A 20503-nucleotide genomic window follows, 5' to 3' on the forward strand; every position below is an offset into this window, starting at 1 on the left:
TATTGAAATCGGTTGAGAAATGTAAATATTACTGTGCTTTTTATCAAGAAACTGGATTTGTTCATAGATCTGTCCAATATGGTGGCGATGCTGACGTATGATCCAAATGCCAATGTAGCCTCTACGTATATATGTCATTGGCAGGGACCCCCTACTACATATGTTACGTTGAATATTTACAGGTCTTGTCATGTTGTGCTTACCTGTAGCTGCTGAGTTAACAGCAGTTGTAGCATTGCTAATGTTAGCTGCATTAGTCTCATCCTGTGACATGTCGGAAACCACCTGCAAAAGTGCAGAGTCTCATGCTTGTGAAGGTACAAAATGATCCACTGTGGCTCACAAGAATGTCTGTACGCTCATAATAAAAATACAAATAATTGTCCACTATGTGTCAATAATACGTAGAGAAGTAGTTCACTGTTCAGGATAGGTGCGCCACAGTGATTTTCTTGGTTGGTCAGCTCACATGATTGCATGAGGGTTTGTTTTTTGATGGACCCCCTGCAGTAACTTTGATGACCACTTGAGGGGCCACAGACCCCCCTGTTGAAGGTCCAGGTTTTGCATTATAGTAAGCTGAAAATCTTTTGGTTTGGGGCAAAACTAAGTCATAAAGATTAATGGCTAATGAAAGTCATCATTAGTTTCAGTCCTAATAATGACTCTAATGAACCGCCACCACACAGCAGCATCATGTTTTTAAAAATCTACATTTTTGGTGGCTCTTTCTTGTCCTAATTAAACAGTCCCTTCAGGATTTTGCAGGCTTTTTGTGTAATTCATTAAAATTCAAAGACAACTTGTTCTGGTGAAAATAAAATGCAGTCTGTTCTGGCTGTGCTCAGTAACCTCACCAAAGGATTATAAACATTCAAACAAAATCTGCTTTATTTGTAGATGAAGAAGTACACAAAATATATACAGATTATTGCAGATATGTTTCTATTGGCGGACGATGAGTAAGAAGAAATTTGTTTGAAGTCCCTTAGAAACAGTGTCTCCATGACAGTTTGTCCTTCGGAGACCCCTAACAGGTCGGGTTTTACCTGTAAAATGTTCCACTTAGTATATTTCTTGATCTCAATTCTTTAAATTTATGTTTAAAAAGTCTGTGTGAATCTATAATGATATATCAGCCAATAGTTATTTTCTTTTTTTCTTTTCATCTTAATATTGATATAATTTTCATCCTCGTAAATACAGCGTGTCAGGCTCCAACCTGTTTGTCTCAGGTGTGTCTGCATGATTCATGGAGAACATGAGAACATTTCTACTCTGTTTGTTTGAATAATGTTTCCCTGCAGATGATTTTCTGTGAGACTTTTGTTCAGGTTTCACCGGTTTTTCAGTGTTTTAAACATCTTGCAGCCTGCAGTATTTTGACAGTTCAGATGAGGCGTTGGCTTCATTTAGCACCAAAAGATGAGAGACAGGCTTTAGACTGAGCAGAGTTACATGCAATATGATGTGAATTAGTAATCTACGATATAACTGTAGTACTGAATGAATACTTTCAGCTCTATTTAAATTATATTAAAGACAATAAAATGTTGTTTTTGTGTCAGAACAGGCTTTAGAAACCAGCCGGTCTCCTGCAGCTCTTATTGGTCACATATCATCGTATCATTAATGTATTAAATCCTGGTTTGATTGTGTTTCCTCTTTGTTTTGGAGCCAATGGCTCAGTTTTAGCTCTCCCAGCATGCACCTGGTGTTCCAGGACAGCTTGTAGTTCCTTACATGGATCTTTAACTGGAGCAGATCTCTGATGTACAGTCGGTTTCTTCCGTTCCAGTGGGCTGCGTTTAAATTCCTCACTTTTATCTCGTCTGCTGGCATTTCTGGAGCCAGTTGTCCTTTTACAGCCGGGTTATGCAACACACCTCTACCCTCCTCCTCCTCCTCCTCCTGCTCCTCCTCCTCCTCCTCCTGCTGTCATAATCCTCATTAGAAACTCTGTTTCTTCATGATAACAGACGCCCTTTCACATGAATACTGAGAGTTCAACCCTGGTTGAACTTTGAACAGTGTCACTGAGTGTGTTTGCTGTTTTTCCACCACCCTGAATTCATTCAGTCATTTATATTTGCAGATTGAGGTTTTAGAAAAACATTACAATATTAAATGTAGGCTAAAGCTTACAGAGTTTTTAATCACTCAGTTTGATTTAACTTATTTTAGACTTTCTGAGTAGACTGGGGAAAGTGAGAACTTTTTATCTGATAATAACCGATGAATTTGGCAGTTATTCTGTGATTTTCTTTGTCAGAAATCAAATATAAAACTGTCTCTTGATGTTAAAGGTAGTGCTTTATTTAACAGGTCCATATTTTTTAAGTATTTCCCATGACCATTCCAGGAAAGAACTGTGTAACCTTGATGACTAAATAGTTTTCTTGCCTGTAGACATTTTCTATATTTTGTCATGTTCAGGTGACCTTCAGTTACACAAACAATTGGCTGTGTACCTAATTACCATACGATTGTTCCTTTACTCAACTAAAAGTACAAAAGTACTTGCATCAAAATATACTTAAAGGTACCACCAACATTTGTCACCAGTTTGTGACAGTTTATAGACCAAACAACTAATTGATTAATGGAGAAAATAATCAAGAAATTAAGTCCTAGAGGGAGCTAACTTTTCACCTATTGGTTGATCTATGTCAGAGTGCAAAAATCGACTGTACATTAAGTTTAGAGCTGCAACAATTAATAATTGATGTTTAAGTTAATGACCAACTATTCAGATGATTGATTAATAGTTTTTAATCATTATATATATATATTTTTTAAAAAGTCCAAATTCCCTGATTTCAGCTTCTTAAATGTGAATATTTTCTGAACATTTTATTGGCCAAACCACTAACTGATTAATTGAGAAAATTATCGGCAGATTAATTGATAAAGAAAATATTAGTTAGTTGCAGACTTTAATTTTCGATGACACATAAAGAAAATAAATGGGGAGACTAATACAAAAGTAAATAAATACAATAGAAAATTATAACGGAAATAGCAATTTAGCACAATTTACAAATAAATATATACATTTAGTTTTAATATTTATGGTGCACTTGATGGCATTTTCATTGATTAATTGAGCCATTTATAATTTTGGCAGTTCCGGTCCTCCATAAAAGGAGCTTATATTAATGTTTATTTTATTTGTAGTTCTTGTTCGCCTCATTATGATCCTCAAATGAAGATCTTAACAGTGCTGAGTTATATTTCCTTATAGATAAACTAAATGATAGTCAGTCAGTGGTCCATCTGTCCAGTCAGAGAGAGTCCGAGCTGCGCATGTCCCTCTCTCTCCCTGTCTGTGTCAGTGTCTCTCTGCCACTCGTCAGCCGGGCTGCTGCACGTTAACGGAGGTTCAAGATGGACGCCAAACGGGGTTAGTCTGACATAATCTTTTGTTTACCGACCGTCTCTCTGCTCTTTTACATAACGCATTTGCGTGCCGTTATGTGTCCGTTATGACGGGTCAGTGTTTGCATGAGGAGCCGGCCCGTAGAGCTCCAGCCCGGGGGAGGAGGGAGGCTGCAGGCGGAGGTCATCCGGACAGTGTAACGGTCTGTCCCCGCGGTGGGGAGGAGGAGCACCGGGCGGTGTTTGGAGGGGAGCTGCAGACGGGCTCCCGGGGAGGAGAATGAACCGGTTCAGGATACAGACCATGTTGGAGAGAGGAGATTAAACATAGCGGGCAGTGAAACGGGATCAGGCCGGGCTGCGGCGCGCTGTGATGCGGCTCTATTTTTAGCCAGGCTCCGCGGTGTTAGCACGCCTGCTACCATATGTAGCCAGGCAGCCACATTTGGACCGCGGAGCCTCCTCCTCCTCCTCCTCCTCCTCCTCCTCTTCCTCTTCCTCTCATGCTGTCCCTGTCTTTACGTGCAAACAATGGCTCTCTGTCAGACCACAGCTGCTAACAGAGCTAACACCCTGTTAGCATGCCGAGCCTTAAGATAAACCGGGGAAAGCTAGCGGGGAGCTAACTTAGCAGCTAGCTTAGCTGTCAACGCCCACATGAACAGCTCAATAAGAGAGAAGCTTCCCGAATAATGAAGCAGCCGTTTGTGTTTCTGATGAATTTAGTGTGTGAATGAGCTCCAGTGAACAGCTGACACTGTGTTTCACTGCTGCTTTAAAGGGACAGTTCACCCCAAAATCAAATATACACGCTTCTTCTCTTACCTGTTGTGCTGTTAATCCATCTAGATAGATTTGGTGTGAGATGCAGAGTTTTGGTGATATCCACCGAACAGATGTCTGCTTTCTCTCCAATATACTTGTACTTTCTCCCAGGAAAAAAGTGGTTCTAAATTAAACTGCTCACTGCACGGTCGGTGGATTACCAGGTCATGATTTTGGGAAAGGGACATCACTGTTGAATTTTTCAAATGTATTTTTAGGCTGTTTTAGCTCCACACGCTGAGTGTAATCTAGTTCCATTGTGTTGGAGAGAAGGCAGACATCTACACCTGATAGCTCCAAAATAGAAACTGACATTTTTTCATGAATCCTGTGGGAAACAGAATTCCCACAGGATGGGAGTCAATTTCACTAATCTTCACGGGACTGGGATGGGACAGGAAAAAAGTCGACGGGAGCGGCGAACATACTCCTAAACTCCCCAGCTCATGCCAAAACTATATGATGGATAAACAGCACTGCAGGCCAGAGGAAAAATATACACAGTAGTTTTGATTTGGGGTGAAATGTCCCTTTAAACCAGCTGAGAGGACCTATGATCTGTTCTGCAATCAGTGCAAAGCACTGTACAGTGTGTGTAGTTGGTGTCATTATGAAACAGCAGCTGCACTGAGATCTGTTTCAAAAAGGGCAATTGTTAATTTGAGTATTAACAGCTTTAAATGGTTTTCTGTGGACATGAACTGAGCAGAATGGTTACCAGGCAACAGAGGAGTGATGATGCTTAATGTTGGAACAAACTGTCAAGACACAGATGTCTATATAAAGACAGTGATTTTAAATACATAGTTAGTGATAAATGTAACGTATCATGGTTGATTTCAGTGCTGGTTAGTAGTGTTGTTCATCAACACAAAATAATTTGGCTGTTAGCTATCAGGGCTTGACATGAACCTTTTTCAGGGAGCAGAAATGTCTTATTATGCCTGACAACCAAACTTTCTTGTCTGAAATGGAAATTCTGGGCCTATTAAAACAATGAAGATCAACAGGGATTTGGAATATTATATTTAAAGACTTTTACTTTAGTAAGAATGCAGAACCTTTATTTGTAGTGGGCAGTCTTGTGTGCGTGTGACGTAGATGTAAAAGGGGTTTGTTGTGAGAGTAAACTCGCAGCTATGAGCCAGTCTAAAGACAATTAAAATGGCCTAAAACTGGACGTCTCCCAGTTAGACTTGAGAGCTGCAGAGCTGGACGCTGCAGCGATCAGATGGTCAATCGCATTTTCTCTTGAGTTTCTTTGTGCTGTAGTGAAGAAAATTGACAACGTGTAGCTGCTAACAAGCTAGGTTTGAGCTCAACGGGCTGGACATCTCCCCAGTAACTGTTGCAGTAGGTGCTTCACCGTCTGTTGACTGGCAGAACTTGTGATGACATTTGTATTTTTGACCTTTCATAAATAATTCTAACTCTATAATGATTATTAGTTGCAACACACTTTAAATGTTGGTAACAATAGGAAAAAAAAAAGTGAAAATTCCATCAGAATATTTAAAGATGATGTTTGCAGACTTTTCTTCATGTAACCAAAAAGATGCACAGAAAACAGAGAAGGTCCAGTATATTTGTGTGATTCTCCACTTAGTAGTTGATAGACCTGTCAGTTGAGCTCCTCATCTGTCTTCAGTAAGCGTCCATGTCTGCAGAATGAACCTGTCTTATCTGCATCGATGTGTCCTGCAGTTGCAGCTGTCAGCTGGATTTGTCCACTCGGCAACAACTTGTTGCAGGAAATCTGATTTGAGGTTTTCAGCCTCACAAGCTCTTTTATTGGCTGTTAAATACTTTGGTCAGCTGCCAAACATATCGTGGCCAGTCGGCCGGTCAGTCAGTCTGCGGTGGAGAGCAACATGGCTGCCCTTGCTCACAGCACCTGCCATTGTCTCTCTGTGCTGAACATCAGCTCAGTTTGCATTTTAATGCTGCTTTGATTATCAGCAAACACACTTTATCTGTGGACATATGTAAGATCTGGAGACACATTTATTCTGTAAAGGTTGGTGATGTGGGTCATTTACTCATTTAACCCTTCGTTAAACAGGCTCATCAGTTGTGTAATTGTCTGTAAGTGAGGCAGTGACAGTCAGATTCCAGTGTGCAGTTTGAAAGTACAGCATGTGTCAGCTGTGAGCAACGTCAGAGCCTGCAGGAAACCCAGGACTTCTTCACTTCTAATATTGTCCACTGACCTGCCTGGAATTCCCTGGTGAAATATAAGCATGCTGGGTGCAGGACCCAGGTCATGAGCTCAGCTGAGCACAGCAGAGTCCGACCCCCAGCCACCATCTCAGGCACCACTGCCACCCATCTGTCTGGGTTCTCATAGGGCCATGGATCTCCCTGCAGTGTCAGGAAGACTGTGGAACCTGCAGTTTTAATAGAAATAAAGAATAAAAAAATCAGATCATCTGCAGAAGCTTGTCCTGCTGCAGGAAGAAGGTTCAGATTCCACGATACAGTCATTTATTGTTGTTCTCAGCTGTTTGTAAGCAGTTACTTTGTTCATCATCAAACCTTGGCAGATGGACAGAAAGCAGGGTGGGGGGGGAAATGAGTTTCCGTCTTTAACCACAGGAATGTGAATCAAACCCTGAAATCTGTCTCGTGAATTTAAAAGTGAGAGTGGTCAACAGGAAGCTGAGAGGGACACGTTTTTACGGCACTACTGGATCTCGTAATAAAATAATTCTCATGCAAGTCAAAGCCAATGACCTCCAATATGGCCGCCGGTGCTGGTGTTACATCAGTTTGAATTGGTCATCGTGCCATTGGGGTGAAAAGTGTAGGAAAGTGGAGAAGGCACAGAGATGATGTAGTGTGTGAGTCAGCCAGTTTCCTCCTGCAGGCTTTTTAAAACTCTGACTGAGTGTGTGACCTCCGACCTCCAGGGGGTCGGTGATGGACGAGACGCACTGTAAGATGCTCCACCTCCACACCATCACATGCACCAGCCCCGTGACAGTCGGCTGAGGACTGAAGCAGAAAATTTGAGCAGTTTTAACTGTCAGTGTGTGTTGATTCGGATTTTCCCTGAGGGCCCTTGAACTCAACAGTCATTCTGTTTTTTTGGCGGTCTGTTACATTTAGTCTAGACCCAAAACAAATTGATCGTTGATTTTATATTTGCTCCCAATCAATATGTCTCCCTCGTGTTCCCTGACAGTCTCATGGTTTCTGAACTCGTGGTGTTGGATGAGGACAGGAGAGACACGTTCACTGATTGAGACGGGGTGCAGAAATTCAATTATCAGTCTTATATTTTATAAATTAATAATACTGCAAATACAAATAAAACTTTTTAGTTGTTGGAAAATGTGTGTTCCAGTAAGGCTGAACAATTAATTAAAATTTAATCAAAATTGCAATAAAGTCTACTGCAGTTTTCAAACCGCAGCAGATGCAATGTTTGATAAAACCCAATTTCTGTTTGTAAAATTCTTGTGGTGCTGCAGAGACGTGCTGACCTACACATCAGATTCTACAGACTGAAGAAAATATCTCTGTAGGGCTGCAACTAATGATTATTTTCATTATCAATTAATCCATCAGTAATTTTTATGATTAATCGATTAGTCGTTTCATCCATAAAATGTTGATCACTGTTGTCCAAAGTCCAAGTTGACGTCCTCTTGTTTTGGCCAAAACACAAAGATATTCAGTTTACTGTCAGAGGAGTAAAGAAACCAGCAATGTTTCACTTTTGAGAAGCTGAAATCACAGAATTTGGACTTTTTTCACTACAAAATGACTCAAAACGATAAATCAGTTATAGACGTATAAATCTTGGAACACAGCTAAAATCAATAGCTTTTCGAGCCCATTAAGCAGTGCAGGACGGCAGCAAACAGAACAATAGCACATTTTATTTATTTTAATGTAAGTGTACAGTTTTTTTTTTAAATTTAATTTCAATTTAACATTAATTTACTTTAAAATCAGTTGTTTTGTACAAGCTGCATTGTTCAAAATACCTGTAACATTGAAGTCCACACACTACTGTAAAACAAATAGTTTAGTCACATTTTGCTGCAGTAAAATTGTGGGAAGTGAGATGAGAAAAGAAACTTTTTCTTGTCAGAGTAAACGGATGATGACAAAGTTTTCTTTTGGGGAAAACTCGCTGTAAGATCCTCTGTGATCATGTAAATTTTAGGGAATGGCCTTTATCGGTTAACAACATTTAAGATTCCTTTTTTAGTTGCTGTTCAATAAATAACAAAACTAAATCTTAAATGCTGCGTAAATGCTGCACAGCCTCCAGGCTTCATTTGAGGACATAAAGTGGAGCTCAGTCACTTCTCCCTGGATGTTTATTGGTCACTAACCATCAGTCTTCCTCCTCCTCTTCCTCCTGCAGTGGTGGATCTTCTCTACTGGCGTGATGTGAAGACCACGGGCGTGGTGTTCGGCGCCGCCCTGCTGCTCCTCCTCTCCCTGATGGTGTGCAGCATCGTGAGCGTGTGCTCCTACATCGGCCTGGCTCTGCTCTCAGTCACCATCTGCTTCAGGATATACAAAGGCATCCTGCAGGCCATCCAGAAGTCAGATGAGGGACACCCATTCAAGTGAGTCCCAGCACGAGAGAGGGATCCTTTTCATTATACATGAGCGTCACTAACTCTTAATTTCATAGGCTTTTGTCTGATAAAAGAACTTGTATCGTAGTTTTTTATGTTCCAGTCAGGGTTCAGTGTTGTTTTTCACTTGCCCACTCAGACAAATGGATCAGAAATCTACTTGCCAGAAGCCAAAGTTTACTTGCCCCTCAACAAATTGTTTTATTTATTAGTGATAATGTTGAAAATAACAACAAAGACTCAAGTAATTGTCATATTTAATCTAGAGCTGCGACATCTATAAAATGTCAGAAAATAGTGAAAAATCCAAGTTGTCTTTATAAATGTCTTTATAAATGTCTAAAACCCAAAGGTTATTCAGTTTAATGTAATGATAAAAGAAACTTACTCTTCAACAAAAAGCTCTGTGGCTGCAGGATCCTTTCATAATGTTGTCACAGATTAGAGTAACAGTCTGTCAGTGGTAAAACATGCCCTTTTAGTGGCTGTACTTTGACGGTTCACAGTTGTAAAGAGCAGGGTAGGATCTAAAATATTCACAGCAGACCTCTGCTTTTATGGCACAAATCACATCACATAAATCAATGACCTGATTAATCCTAATAGCAGTCAGTGCTGCAGGCGGTCTGATAAGTCTGCTGATGTTTGGATGTATGTCAGACCCACATTAGGTTTTCTATGTAATATTTAAAAAAATAACCTTTAGATTCTTCTATTATTTAATTTTTACCAGCACTAAAATCAGTCGACAGTGAAAAGGTCACAACGGCTCGTAGAAACACGTATAAATCTGTGTCTGTATGTTCAGAGGGATCCTGTAAAGTAGAGAGTTCCTGTGCAGAGCCGATTGTTTACTCCTGCTGCTTCCACGTCTGGTTGTTTTGGTGGTTGTTTGTTCATCCTACTTCCTGGCGGTTTGACAAAACCTTCTTACTGCGTTTTCACCTGCTGACTTCACAGCACATTACAGACCAATTAGCTCAGATTAACAGAAGCTCAGAGTCACATTACAGGCTGATTTCTGCAGATTTTACAGTTTGAAAACCTCAGAAAAACCCTTTTAATCATGGTGTAAGCATCTGTTTCTGTGACTTTATAACCACACAAATAATGAGAAATTTTCCATGAACATATTACAGCAGGATGATTCAGTCTGTGAGCAGAATCCAGCCCTTTGAACGTTTATGAATATGAAAATAACATCATTTTATTTAAATAGCCTTTATGGGTGTTTACATTGTTTATAAGATGATATCATATATTAGCTCGGCCTGTTAAGAAAAAAAGGAATTTATGAGACTGAATGAACAAACATGTTAAATACAGCTTTGTATTTATTAAAACAATAAACTATTTCTAATCCTGGATTCAAAGATGAGTGTCTGGAAATGTTTGGTTTAGGTGCTTGAATTTTAGTCTTAAAAAGTTGTACGAGCCCTGATATCAGTCTCATCATCATCATCATCACCTCGGGTCTGTATTTAACCTGCTCCTCTGCTGTCCCTCCTCAGGCAGTACCTGGACCAGGAGGTGGCGCTGTCTGAGGACATGGTCCACAAGTACAGCGACATGGCTCTGGCTAAACTCAACAAGATGATTGGTGAATTGAGGCGCCTGTTCCTGGTCGAGGACCTGGTCGACTCCATCAAGGTGAGATTGACTCCGGCTCACACTGATCCGACCCATAAATGATGATTAATACAAAGAGTACAGAGACGCTGGCTGGTAAAAGAATGTTTTAAGGCACACATTTAACATTAAAGAACAGATAAACGGCAGACGTGCAGGAAACTGTTTAAACCTAAACTATATAGTTATGATAGTTTTAACTAAAAGTCTTGTACACTGAATTATTTCTTATTATTACTCATTAATCCCAAGCTTCATGTAGCAAAGGAAATATGATAAATATTTTAAGTTGGTTAAATATAAAAGTTGAAATTACAGATTATACACAGACAAGAAAGGTAAGTTTTAAATTAATACAGTATAGGAATATTATTTCAGTACAAACAATAAACAGGCCTTTTCAGACCATTGAGATGAGTTTAGGGTCCAAAGTTAATAAGTGAGTCAAAACATAAGATAATTAACATTTATAATTTATAATTTTGTTGTAAAAGCTCTCATCAGTGAATCTCATTTAGAAAAGTCCAAATTTTAGCTCAAAGTAAACACGTCTGTTGTTAAGGATAAACAACAAGAAATATTAATAATAAGCATTTATTAACACAAAATAAATAAACCAAAATACATACAGAACTGAAATAAAAAGCCCTCAGATGATTAAATGCATCAAAAACACTGTACAGCTCAAAATAAAACTTAACTGAAAGTTGCCTTAAATCAGCAGTTTTCTTATGGGACTTTTGAATAGCAGCTGCCAGGAGCGTTGCTAATGGATTTAAACAACTGAAAAGCTGTCAGGAGACGTCAGTAATGATTCACTGCTGTATGTGGAAAGTTTTAACAGGAAATCCATTGAGATCGCTGAGTGTTCAGTCCTTTAACACACCGTCCAGTCAGAGTGGACAAAGAGGAAGTGAACTGAACTTAACCCAGATATTTATGTGTTGGGAACCATCTGGGATTGGTCAATATATTAGATAATTAACTTTTAATCTGGGTTACATGTACTTAGTGTCAGGTTTAACTTTAAATTTGGCGGTGTTCTGTGCATGATGCAGTGCACTTCCTGTCCTCTCAGTGGTTTTTGAAGGATCAGCTGTGTTAATCAGCAGCGCTTGCACTGTGTTAACATAAGACACTTCAGTCCAGTTGCACTCAGAGCTCTGCAGCTGTCAGGGGCCTGTCGTCACCTCGCTGAACCCCCCACCCCTCCTCCACCCTCCGACCTGCAGTCCAAATCCAGACCTGCTCTCCGAGTCGGAGCAGAACAGATTCCCTAAGAGGGTAAAAAGTCTGACTGTTAATCTGATCAGGACGGAGTTTGAGCCTCAGGAATGTGTAAAATGTCTCAGCGGATCACAAACGCGTGTGTCAGAGTGTATTATGGGATACTCCCATTATTCTTCTGCATCTGATTAATGTCCCGCTGTCCTCGTCTCAGTGCCAGCAGTGAATATTTACCACCACATCAGCAGGTCATTAAAATGTCACACATATTTAATCTGCCTCACAGCCTCCAGTCAGAAATCTGACGGTTCTTCACCAGCCGCCATGTTGGATTCTTCATGTTCACTAACAGGAGCAGAAAACTGTCCCATCGTGTTTCAGCTGCTCTCTAAACATTCATACACACACCTTCAGGGTTTTACACAACAAACATCAGTTTAAAGAAGGACTGCAAACTGCGATCATTGGTAAAATTAATCAATCAATCAATCGATCAATCCATAAATCGGACAGACAGAATATTTAAAATGTTACATTTACCAAACAGCCCTTCAAAGTTTTATTTCCACGGCAACATGTTCCACGTTCAGCAGTACATACACCTTTAGAAATAAAGCTGCTAACTAGAACCATGTAGTGTTCCTCAGCTTGTCCCCATAGGAGAACCATTTTTGGTTCCTGTTTGAACTTTTTATAGAAGTTCACTGGGAACCCTTTCAAAGAGTTCTGCCTAGAACCTGACATGAAGAGTTATATCTAGAACCATCTGTGAAAGGTTTCACCTAGAACCACCTGTGAGACGTTCAACAGAGAACCGTTTTATGGTGCAATGGTTCCACCTAGAATCCTCTTTGGGGGCTCTATCCAGAACTTGTCTACTTTTCTAATGGTGCTAACAAGAATCCAACCTGGAGGTTCTATCAACAGCAATTTTATTTTCCAAGGGTTTTATCTAGAATCATCCCAGGAGGTTCTACTGAGAACAGTTATGGTACAAAGAACCCTTGAAAGAGTTCTTCAAGGATTTTAACAACTGATTTATTGTGTGATGAAGACAGAAACATAACAGAAAGCAGAGTGACAGGAAGGAAGAATATGACATGTATTTTCATAATATTTCAAAATAAAAGTCTCTGGACAAAAACATTTGAACATGAAATAAAATATTTTGTTGTTGTCTTTCAAAGGTGTTGGACGGTCCTGCTTAAAAAAACAACAAAAAATTGTTTTTGCCAAAACGTTTGAGACATTTCTAAAGCTGAACTTCAAACATTTTTTGTCTCCGGTCCCTTAAATGTGAGGATTTTCTTCTTCAAATCTTTGCAAACTAAAAAACTTTGTGTCTGAAGACGTCAGTTTGAGCTCGGGGAGACTGACGGACTTTTTGTCACAGTTTTTATGCCTGTGTGCCGATGACAGCTGTGGTTGTCCGTCTCGTGAACGTGACCGTGACACCTCAGGAACGCCTTGAAGGAAACCTTTACAAGTTTGGCACAAACTTTGTGATTAGATTTTGGTGGTTGAAGGTCAACTTCACCGCAACATAATGTTCTGCAGAAACACTGTTCTGGTTATTGTTCAGCGTCGTAACTGACGAACAGAAGAGACGATTGTGACCATATTTAGGTTTCCACCTTGAAACAGTGCTGATATTTGAAGCATCACAGTTGAGTTGAAGGAAAACCAGAAAATATTTTCTTAATAAAATATGATCCAGATCTCTGATCTCAGCTCTTCACTGTGTGGAATCAGTGTTCTTACATCTGATAAAAATTATCAACACATCTGCAAAATTAATACCCAAAACTCTCACTCGCACAGTCCGATCAATCACTCTATTGGTTTTAAAAGTGTGCAGTGACATCACAACATGGCCGCTGTGATATTTGTGTTCAGATATTCTCGTCTGTGTCGACTGTTTTATAAAGAGAAACAGACAGAATCAATCTGAGACGAGTCGTCTGTCCGATCAGTTTTTAGATTCGCTCTTTATGAGCGTTGACTGTCGGAGAGATGAAGCTGCTGCAGAGTTCTGAGAGCGAATAAAGAGAAACTCTCTGTGGTGTTGATCCACGGCTGCTTGACTTCATGAAAATGATTGTTGTTACGGGGATGAACTCTCTGCTGATTAAATGCTGCATTCATGACCTTTTGACCCTGAAAGCAAAAAAGAAATGCCGACTAATGTTCAGTTGATCTGCAGATTGTTTTCTTTGGTGTATAAGAAGCTTTTTTTTTTTTTTAAACATCACTTTGTTAATGTTTTGTGCGGTTTCTCTTCTCTCTCTGCAGTTTGCCGTGTTGATGTGGATCCTGACTTACGTCGGTGCCTTGTTCAACGGGCTCACTCTTCTTATTCTGGGTGAGGAAACAAGTCAGCTGTCATTTCCCATCATCCTTAGAGGCTCTGACTGGTGAAAAGTCAGATCATTTAAAGCCACGGTGTGGAGGATATAAAGTTTTGTTACTTTGGCTCCATCTGGTGGTGAAATCAAGACGACACAAACCAGCTCATCAACTAGACTCAAGTCTGATTCTTCTATAAACACAAAACTGATTCCTAAGAATAAAACAGTAACTTTAAGAGTTATTATAGATTTCTATTATTTTTTACTGTCTTTAGTTTTCAGTTAGTTTCCAGAGTAGGTTTGCTCTTTTCAGTTTAGTTTTTATTGTATTAAAATGTTTAGTTTTAGTATTATTTCTAGTTTTTAAAAATTGTAATGTCTGTTTATGTCAGAGACCAGATTTCTGAAGTTCAGAGCAGATTCAGATGCTTTGTTCTCTCAGTAATCACTTGTGTGATCTTGATAATTGCATTAAATCAATAATCTCAAGTTGTTCTCAGGTTTGGGGGGTTAGGGTGAGGGTTATCCTGTCTGTAGTTTTCAGTGTTTGATTTTAAATCAGACCAGTGAGAAGCAGCAGGTCTTCATATTGAACTTTTCTGATTGATTCTCTTCAGGTCTGATTGGAGTGTTCACCTGCCCGATCGTCTACGAGAAGCACCAGGTAAGAACCACAGAACACTTCAGACAACATCAAGTTTACATTTAACTCCAGTACTGAGGAACTTGTACTCCAGTGTTTACTTCATATTTCTACACCACCTCCAGTTACTACAGATGAATAGATTAATAAAATACACACACGTTTAAGTTTAAACCAGTGTTTTCTAAAAGATGAACTTATTTAAATCAGTGTCTGGTTGAGGCTCCTCGATGTTTCTTCAGAGAGATGTTTCTCTAAACTTCTGAACTTCTCACATGGTTTCATTTCAATAGTTTGAGGTCAAACTGTTCAATATTTCACAATAAAATCAACGACTAGAGAAAAGTTCAGACACTGAAACTTTTTTCTTTCCTGTCTCATTAATCGTGTGACGTCCCCTCAGACCCACTGGACCAAACTAGTTCACTGTGTATAAAGTAGTTCAGAGTTTGTCCACCTCGGGGCGCTCCAGCATCACTGATGCGTTCAAGGTCCAGGCTGCTTTTCTCAGTACTTGTACTTTATGTACATTTAGCTGATAATACAGATTCATGTGGAAGAAAACAGGTTTCTCTTTGATACGAGGTCACATGACTGAAACAAAAGGAGCATCGATAAATAAATAAGTAAACAAGCGAGACAAACAAACTAGGAACAATATATACCAGAGGATCAGAGGAGAAATACAGAATGAAAAAAGGTAAATAAATATGATTTATGTTGGGAAATAATCAAACAGTTTGCTGATGCTGCCATGCCGACTTTTTGTTCACTAAAATTCAACTTGATCAGTTGCATCTCTGATTATTTATTATTGAATTGTGGGACTTTTTTTTTTCCTTCTGAAGGCGGGGCCAGAAAAAAAAACATGAGAACCACTGATGTACAGAATTTAAACAGACTCAAGTAAAATCCAGTAATAAAGTATGAGACCAGATTTATTTAAGGTGGTGCTGCACACTGACTCTGTGTGTGTGTGTGTGTGTGTGTGTGTGTGTGTGTGTGTGTGTGTGTGTGTGTGTGTGTGTTCAGGCTCAGATCGACCACTACCTGGCTCTGGTCAACAACCAGGTCAAAGACGTCGTTGGGAAGTAAGTCGACAGTTTGATCCCTGGTTCTGTTTTTGTCCTTCTGTCCACACTGAGACTGTGGCTGTAACTTTGGTTTAGTTTAAGAACATTTGTCCAAATAAGTTTTGTAGTATTAAAAAAAACATATTTTACACTGCAACTGTAATGCAGTCGGGGGCAAAGTTACAGACATACAAATTCAATTAAATGTACATGTTGCATTCACACTGAGTGAATTTAAAGATCTTCCCAAACAATTTAAGACCATTGAATATTTTTAAGGCCTTTTATTAGTAAACGTGAATGTAAAACAGTTTAAAGACTTTTTAAAAAGCTGTAATCTCCCTGAAAAAAAGTTTCATTATACTGTACTTATGTTTTTGAACTGACATGTATTTATTGTCACGTGACGTGGAGTTTTATTGCAAAATCATCCTTAAATTTCAGTTATGGGTATTCAAAAGTTTTAAATTTAACTTGCTGATCGATGTCTCACCTGTTCCTGACGATTTTTGATACTCCATGTCGTCCTGCAGGATCCAGGCGAAGGTTCCCGGGATGAAACGTAAAACAGAGTGAAGAGACAACAGGTCGGAGTTTGGATTCAGGAAGTCCTGAGAGGAAGATGGTTGGAGGGTGAGGGAGGGGGTGTGTCTGGGTGGGGGAGGGGGGGTGGATATGAAGGAAGGCTGGAGGAGGAGAGGAGGGGTCTGGCGTGGACGCAGCCCTTCTAACTTTATTTGTCAAAATAATAAAAAACACTTTTTTCCAGTTCAGAATTCCTTTTTTTGTGTTTTCTGGAGAAGTTGAAGCAGGTCGGAGTTCAGCTGAGGTTCACGACAACGACGTCGGCTCGACGATTTTTATTTTTAATCCAGGGTTGAAATGTTTGTTTCTGCGAGGCGTTAAAACTCACAGAAACACATTTTAGTCTTGAGTCAACCCTCCCGGTGCATCGTGGGAGGTCACGCTCCCTCGGCCGGGCTCGTTTTGAGTTTTCCCGCCCGCAGTCGAGCCGAGCGGCGAGAGATTTTTTTCTTCGTCTGCTGTTTTTTGAGAAGGATGAGCGCGAGCAGCAAACGGCACCTCATTTGTATTTTTTTTCTTTATATTTTGTTCTGATTACCGAGTTTAGACGTATTTTGTGATTTTACTGTCGTGTCCCTCAAAGCTGCGAGCTCGTTTCCTCGGTAACCTGCTGCGCGGTTTCGCCTCGATGTGACGAACGACGAATTTGTGAACGACGTCTTTGACTCCTGATGAGGCGGCGTGGTGGGGGGGTGGAGGTGGAGGTTGGGGGAGGGGGGGGTGGGGGCTTGTACTACCATTTAAAAAACTTCATTGCTTCTGAGTAACTCTAGCTAGAAACATCTAGAAAACCTTTGCCAGACAAATAAAACCACATTAACAAGTCGTTATTTCCATGTCATTGCAGCTGTCTAGTAATGAAAAACTCTGGAAGAAACACGTTTACATTCATCCACATCAGATAAAAAAAAAATAATAATAAAAAACAGAAAAAAAAGAAGTGGGATTTAAAGAAAAAATAAATAACCATACTGTCTGTGGAGCCAATATCTTAATAAAGTTGCAACTTGATGTGACTTTGGGAAACCTTCAAGCATTTGTTTGTTATGCAAGTATAATTGTGAATGATAAACTTCATACTTCAATTGTGACGATAAAAAGCTTCCAGCCGGGAGCCGTGTTTGTGGAATGCATTGTGAGATGTAAACAATTATCAATAAAGCTTCTAGACGAAGAAAGTCCCGCCTCCCTGTCTGTCAATCAACTACAGTCAGCTTCTACGTCAGCAAGACAGGAAGAGACACTGATGAGCAGAACTGTCACGATGTGACGTGGAAAGTTTCATTTTGACGTAGATAAAATGATCTTGTTATATACACTTTGTCTTGTCATGAAATAAAACGTTTCATGTTTTAATGTGATAAATTGTTATAACAAGTTATCATGTTATAACATGAAAAGTTTATTATTATAACAAGTTATCACATGGCTTTATTAAATACTCGATTCTGATTGGTCAATGTAAGTAAAACAGACCAGCGCCATGATCACAGTCCAGATGAACCACTGAAATCATTTGAAAAATTAATATTTTGTCAATTTATTGATATTTTTTGTTACATAATCATGCAGGATAATGTACAGTGAGGTCAGTATTGTGAAATAAAGCTATAAAATCATTTTAAAATTAAAATTTTGTCATAAATGGAAAAATATTTTTTTTCTTTTTTGGTAAGTAATGTTATCATCCTGTCAATTTATTTCACATTAATGACCTGATAACTGTTCATTATCCCTCACATATGTTTCACATTTAAATAAAATATTTTAATGTTATTACAAACTTTTATTACATGGTGAAAATTTTCTTGTATATCAATATAATTTTCTTATGAAATAAAAGGTTTCGTGTTATGTGATAACTTAAATTGTTATAATATAAAGGTTATCACATTATACCAAGTAAAGCTGCAAGGATTAATTATTAAATTAACTGCCAGCTATTGTGATAATTGATTAATCAGTTTGTCTAAAGTCTAAATTCTCTGATTTCAGTTTCTTAAATGAATATTTCCTGGTTTCTTTCCTCTCTGACAGTAAACTGAATGTCTTTGAGTTGGACTCTGATCAACATTTCCCGACATGTTTTTGGCAAACAAGTACTAATTGGAAAAAAATCGACTGATTAATCGACTGAAATTAATCATTGCAGCCCTAATAACAAGATAAATGTTAACAACAAAAAGTTTTTTGTCATAAGATGTTTTCACATTATGATTAACTTGTCAGTATTAAAAGTTTGTGTCTTTCCTGATTAGTTTGTTATAAAGTGAAAACATCCTGTTATGACATGAAAAAATCTAACATTATTTTAAACAGCAGTAATTCAGATGTTCATTTTAAAATCTTAGTTTAAATTATGAGAGTTACAGGTGTAGTAAAGTTAGAAACTTGAAGCCAAATTATGAAGCAACAAGTCAAAATGACTGAAAAGGTCATAAGTCTATTTTATCCATATTTTGACTGAGCTGAAATTAAAACATCAACATGATGAGATATGAATTCAAAGAACAAACTTTAATGAGTTCTTGTCTGCAAGGTAAAAGATTTTGGATTTCTCTTTTTCACAGGAGCCATTTTGACCTGAAAGTGTAAACAGGTGTCACTGATGATGGTCCCATTCCATTTAGTGTTGTCCACAGTAGCAGCAGCCCGACTCTGTTTGACCTGAATGGAATGGAGCCTTCATTAGATCGATGGGTTACACTTGTTGCATATCAAGATGGCTGCTGTGAAAAAGTCAAATATTTTTCCTTATTATCTCATAATTTTAAAATAAACGCTAGTTTCATTTGTCATTCCTAATATTTCGTCTATTTTTTTGGCTGAAATGTTTCCATAGATGTCAGATTTAATTTTCTGCAGACTTTGTCTTAAAAATATTTAAAGCTTCAGTCTGAATGACGTCTCTAACAGTTTTATGTGATATAAAAATCTGAGAATCAGCAGAGAAATATTTTCTCCTAATGATCAGTTTGATTGATCCATATTATTTTGATCAGAACACAGATGACTGAACAGAAAAACTTTCCTCACCAGTTCCAGATTGATGAATGTGATGAATGTGATGATGATGATGATGATGATGATGATGATGATGAAATAAATACCACCAGGACTCTGCCTGCAGAGGAAGGCCATGACGTTCAGTTGAAAGCTCCTCAAACAAGTAAGTTGCTGTGGACTTTTTGGTGAGTGGATGATTTTTATTGAGTAATTATTTTATTTATTTGGCAATAACAACATATAAACAGTCCATAACAGCTCATCCAGAAAAACAGAATAATATCTGGATAAGTGACTTTTTTTTTTCTCATGAGTGATGATGTCATGAGGGGGAGGAGCCAGTTGCAGTGAGTAAAACTTAAAAGCAGCTGATTATTTGAGTGAAGTTTGTTTAAAACATGAAACTTGAGTGCTTAGTTTGCTTTTATTGTATCGACTCGACATCACATAATTTAAAACACCAAAAAGGTTCAGAACAATGGTTCTATTTTTCTCATTTATTTACCTCCAGGTCCTGATTAACTGCCCCTCGTCTGACCTCAGATGGTGTCCAGACAAACACACACAGTCTCAAGATCTCTGACGCTTTAAAAAATGAATACCTATTAAAAAAATAAAGATATGCTCTGAAATCTGTGACGTGTTTCTGTCGAGATTAATTATAAACCGTAAATATTCATGCTGTAAAGTCAAATTAATCATCTCTTTTAAAGAGTATAATCCTTTGTAAAATATTAAAAATAATTATTAAAAGTCTTAAAGTATTATCAGAAATAAATGTAATAAATTCTAAAACTATTATTGCAATTTAATTTGTGGAATTAAAGAAAATACAATTAACAATTTTGTGTGTCGGCACTCAAATGTACATTAGTGTGTTCTTGAGTGTTCTTGGGTTCTGTTCTCACTGAAGAACAAATCTGACATGAGAAAACGTTGGTGAATCCCAGAATCTGTCAGATTTGAAGAAACCTAAATGTCACTTTTTTTCTTCAGTTCTGGAAAATGTTGCATTAAATTATTTTCATGCAATCATCCATTTGAAAAGCTCGACATGTGAAAGCTGAAGTTTTCCTCCTGCAGGCTGAAGGTCACATGACCAGATCGTGTTGAGGTTCAGTTCTGAATCCTAAAAGTCTGGAGACGAAGGTTGCAGGAAGAAAATGTTTGTTCTTCAGCTCAGACCAAACA

The 20503-nt window shown here is 38.5% G+C and overlaps 1 protein-coding gene across 3 annotated transcripts in view; it reads left to right on the forward strand.

Moving 5' to 3' along the window:
- The window catches only part of rtn4b (reticulon 4b), a 40584-nt gene extending 23100 nt beyond the window's left edge, over nucleotides 1-17484 (forward strand). For all 3 annotated transcript variants that reach the window (XM_084735444.1, XM_084735442.1, XM_084735443.1), the window contains 6 exons: nucleotides 8582-8789; nucleotides 10313-10451; nucleotides 13950-14019; nucleotides 14623-14669; nucleotides 15681-15739; nucleotides 16255-17484. In XM_084735444.1, coding sequence (XP_084591570.1) covers nucleotides 8582-8789; nucleotides 10313-10451; nucleotides 13950-14019; nucleotides 14623-14669; nucleotides 15681-15739; nucleotides 16255-16297 — 566 coding nt within the window. In that variant the 3' untranslated portion in view covers nucleotides 16298-17484. The remainder of the gene's footprint in view (nucleotides 1-8581; nucleotides 8790-10312; nucleotides 10452-13949; nucleotides 14020-14622; nucleotides 14670-15680; nucleotides 15740-16254) is intronic.
- The last annotated feature ends 3019 nt before the right edge of the window (nucleotides 17485-20503 follow it).

Source organism: Lutjanus erythropterus, chromosome 14, assembly GCF_056507025.1.
Source record: "Lutjanus erythropterus isolate fLutEry1 chromosome 14, fLutEry1.hap2, whole genome shotgun sequence".
Taxonomy (NCBI): domain Eukaryota; kingdom Metazoa; phylum Chordata; class Actinopteri; order Lutjaniformes; family Lutjanidae; genus Lutjanus; species Lutjanus erythropterus.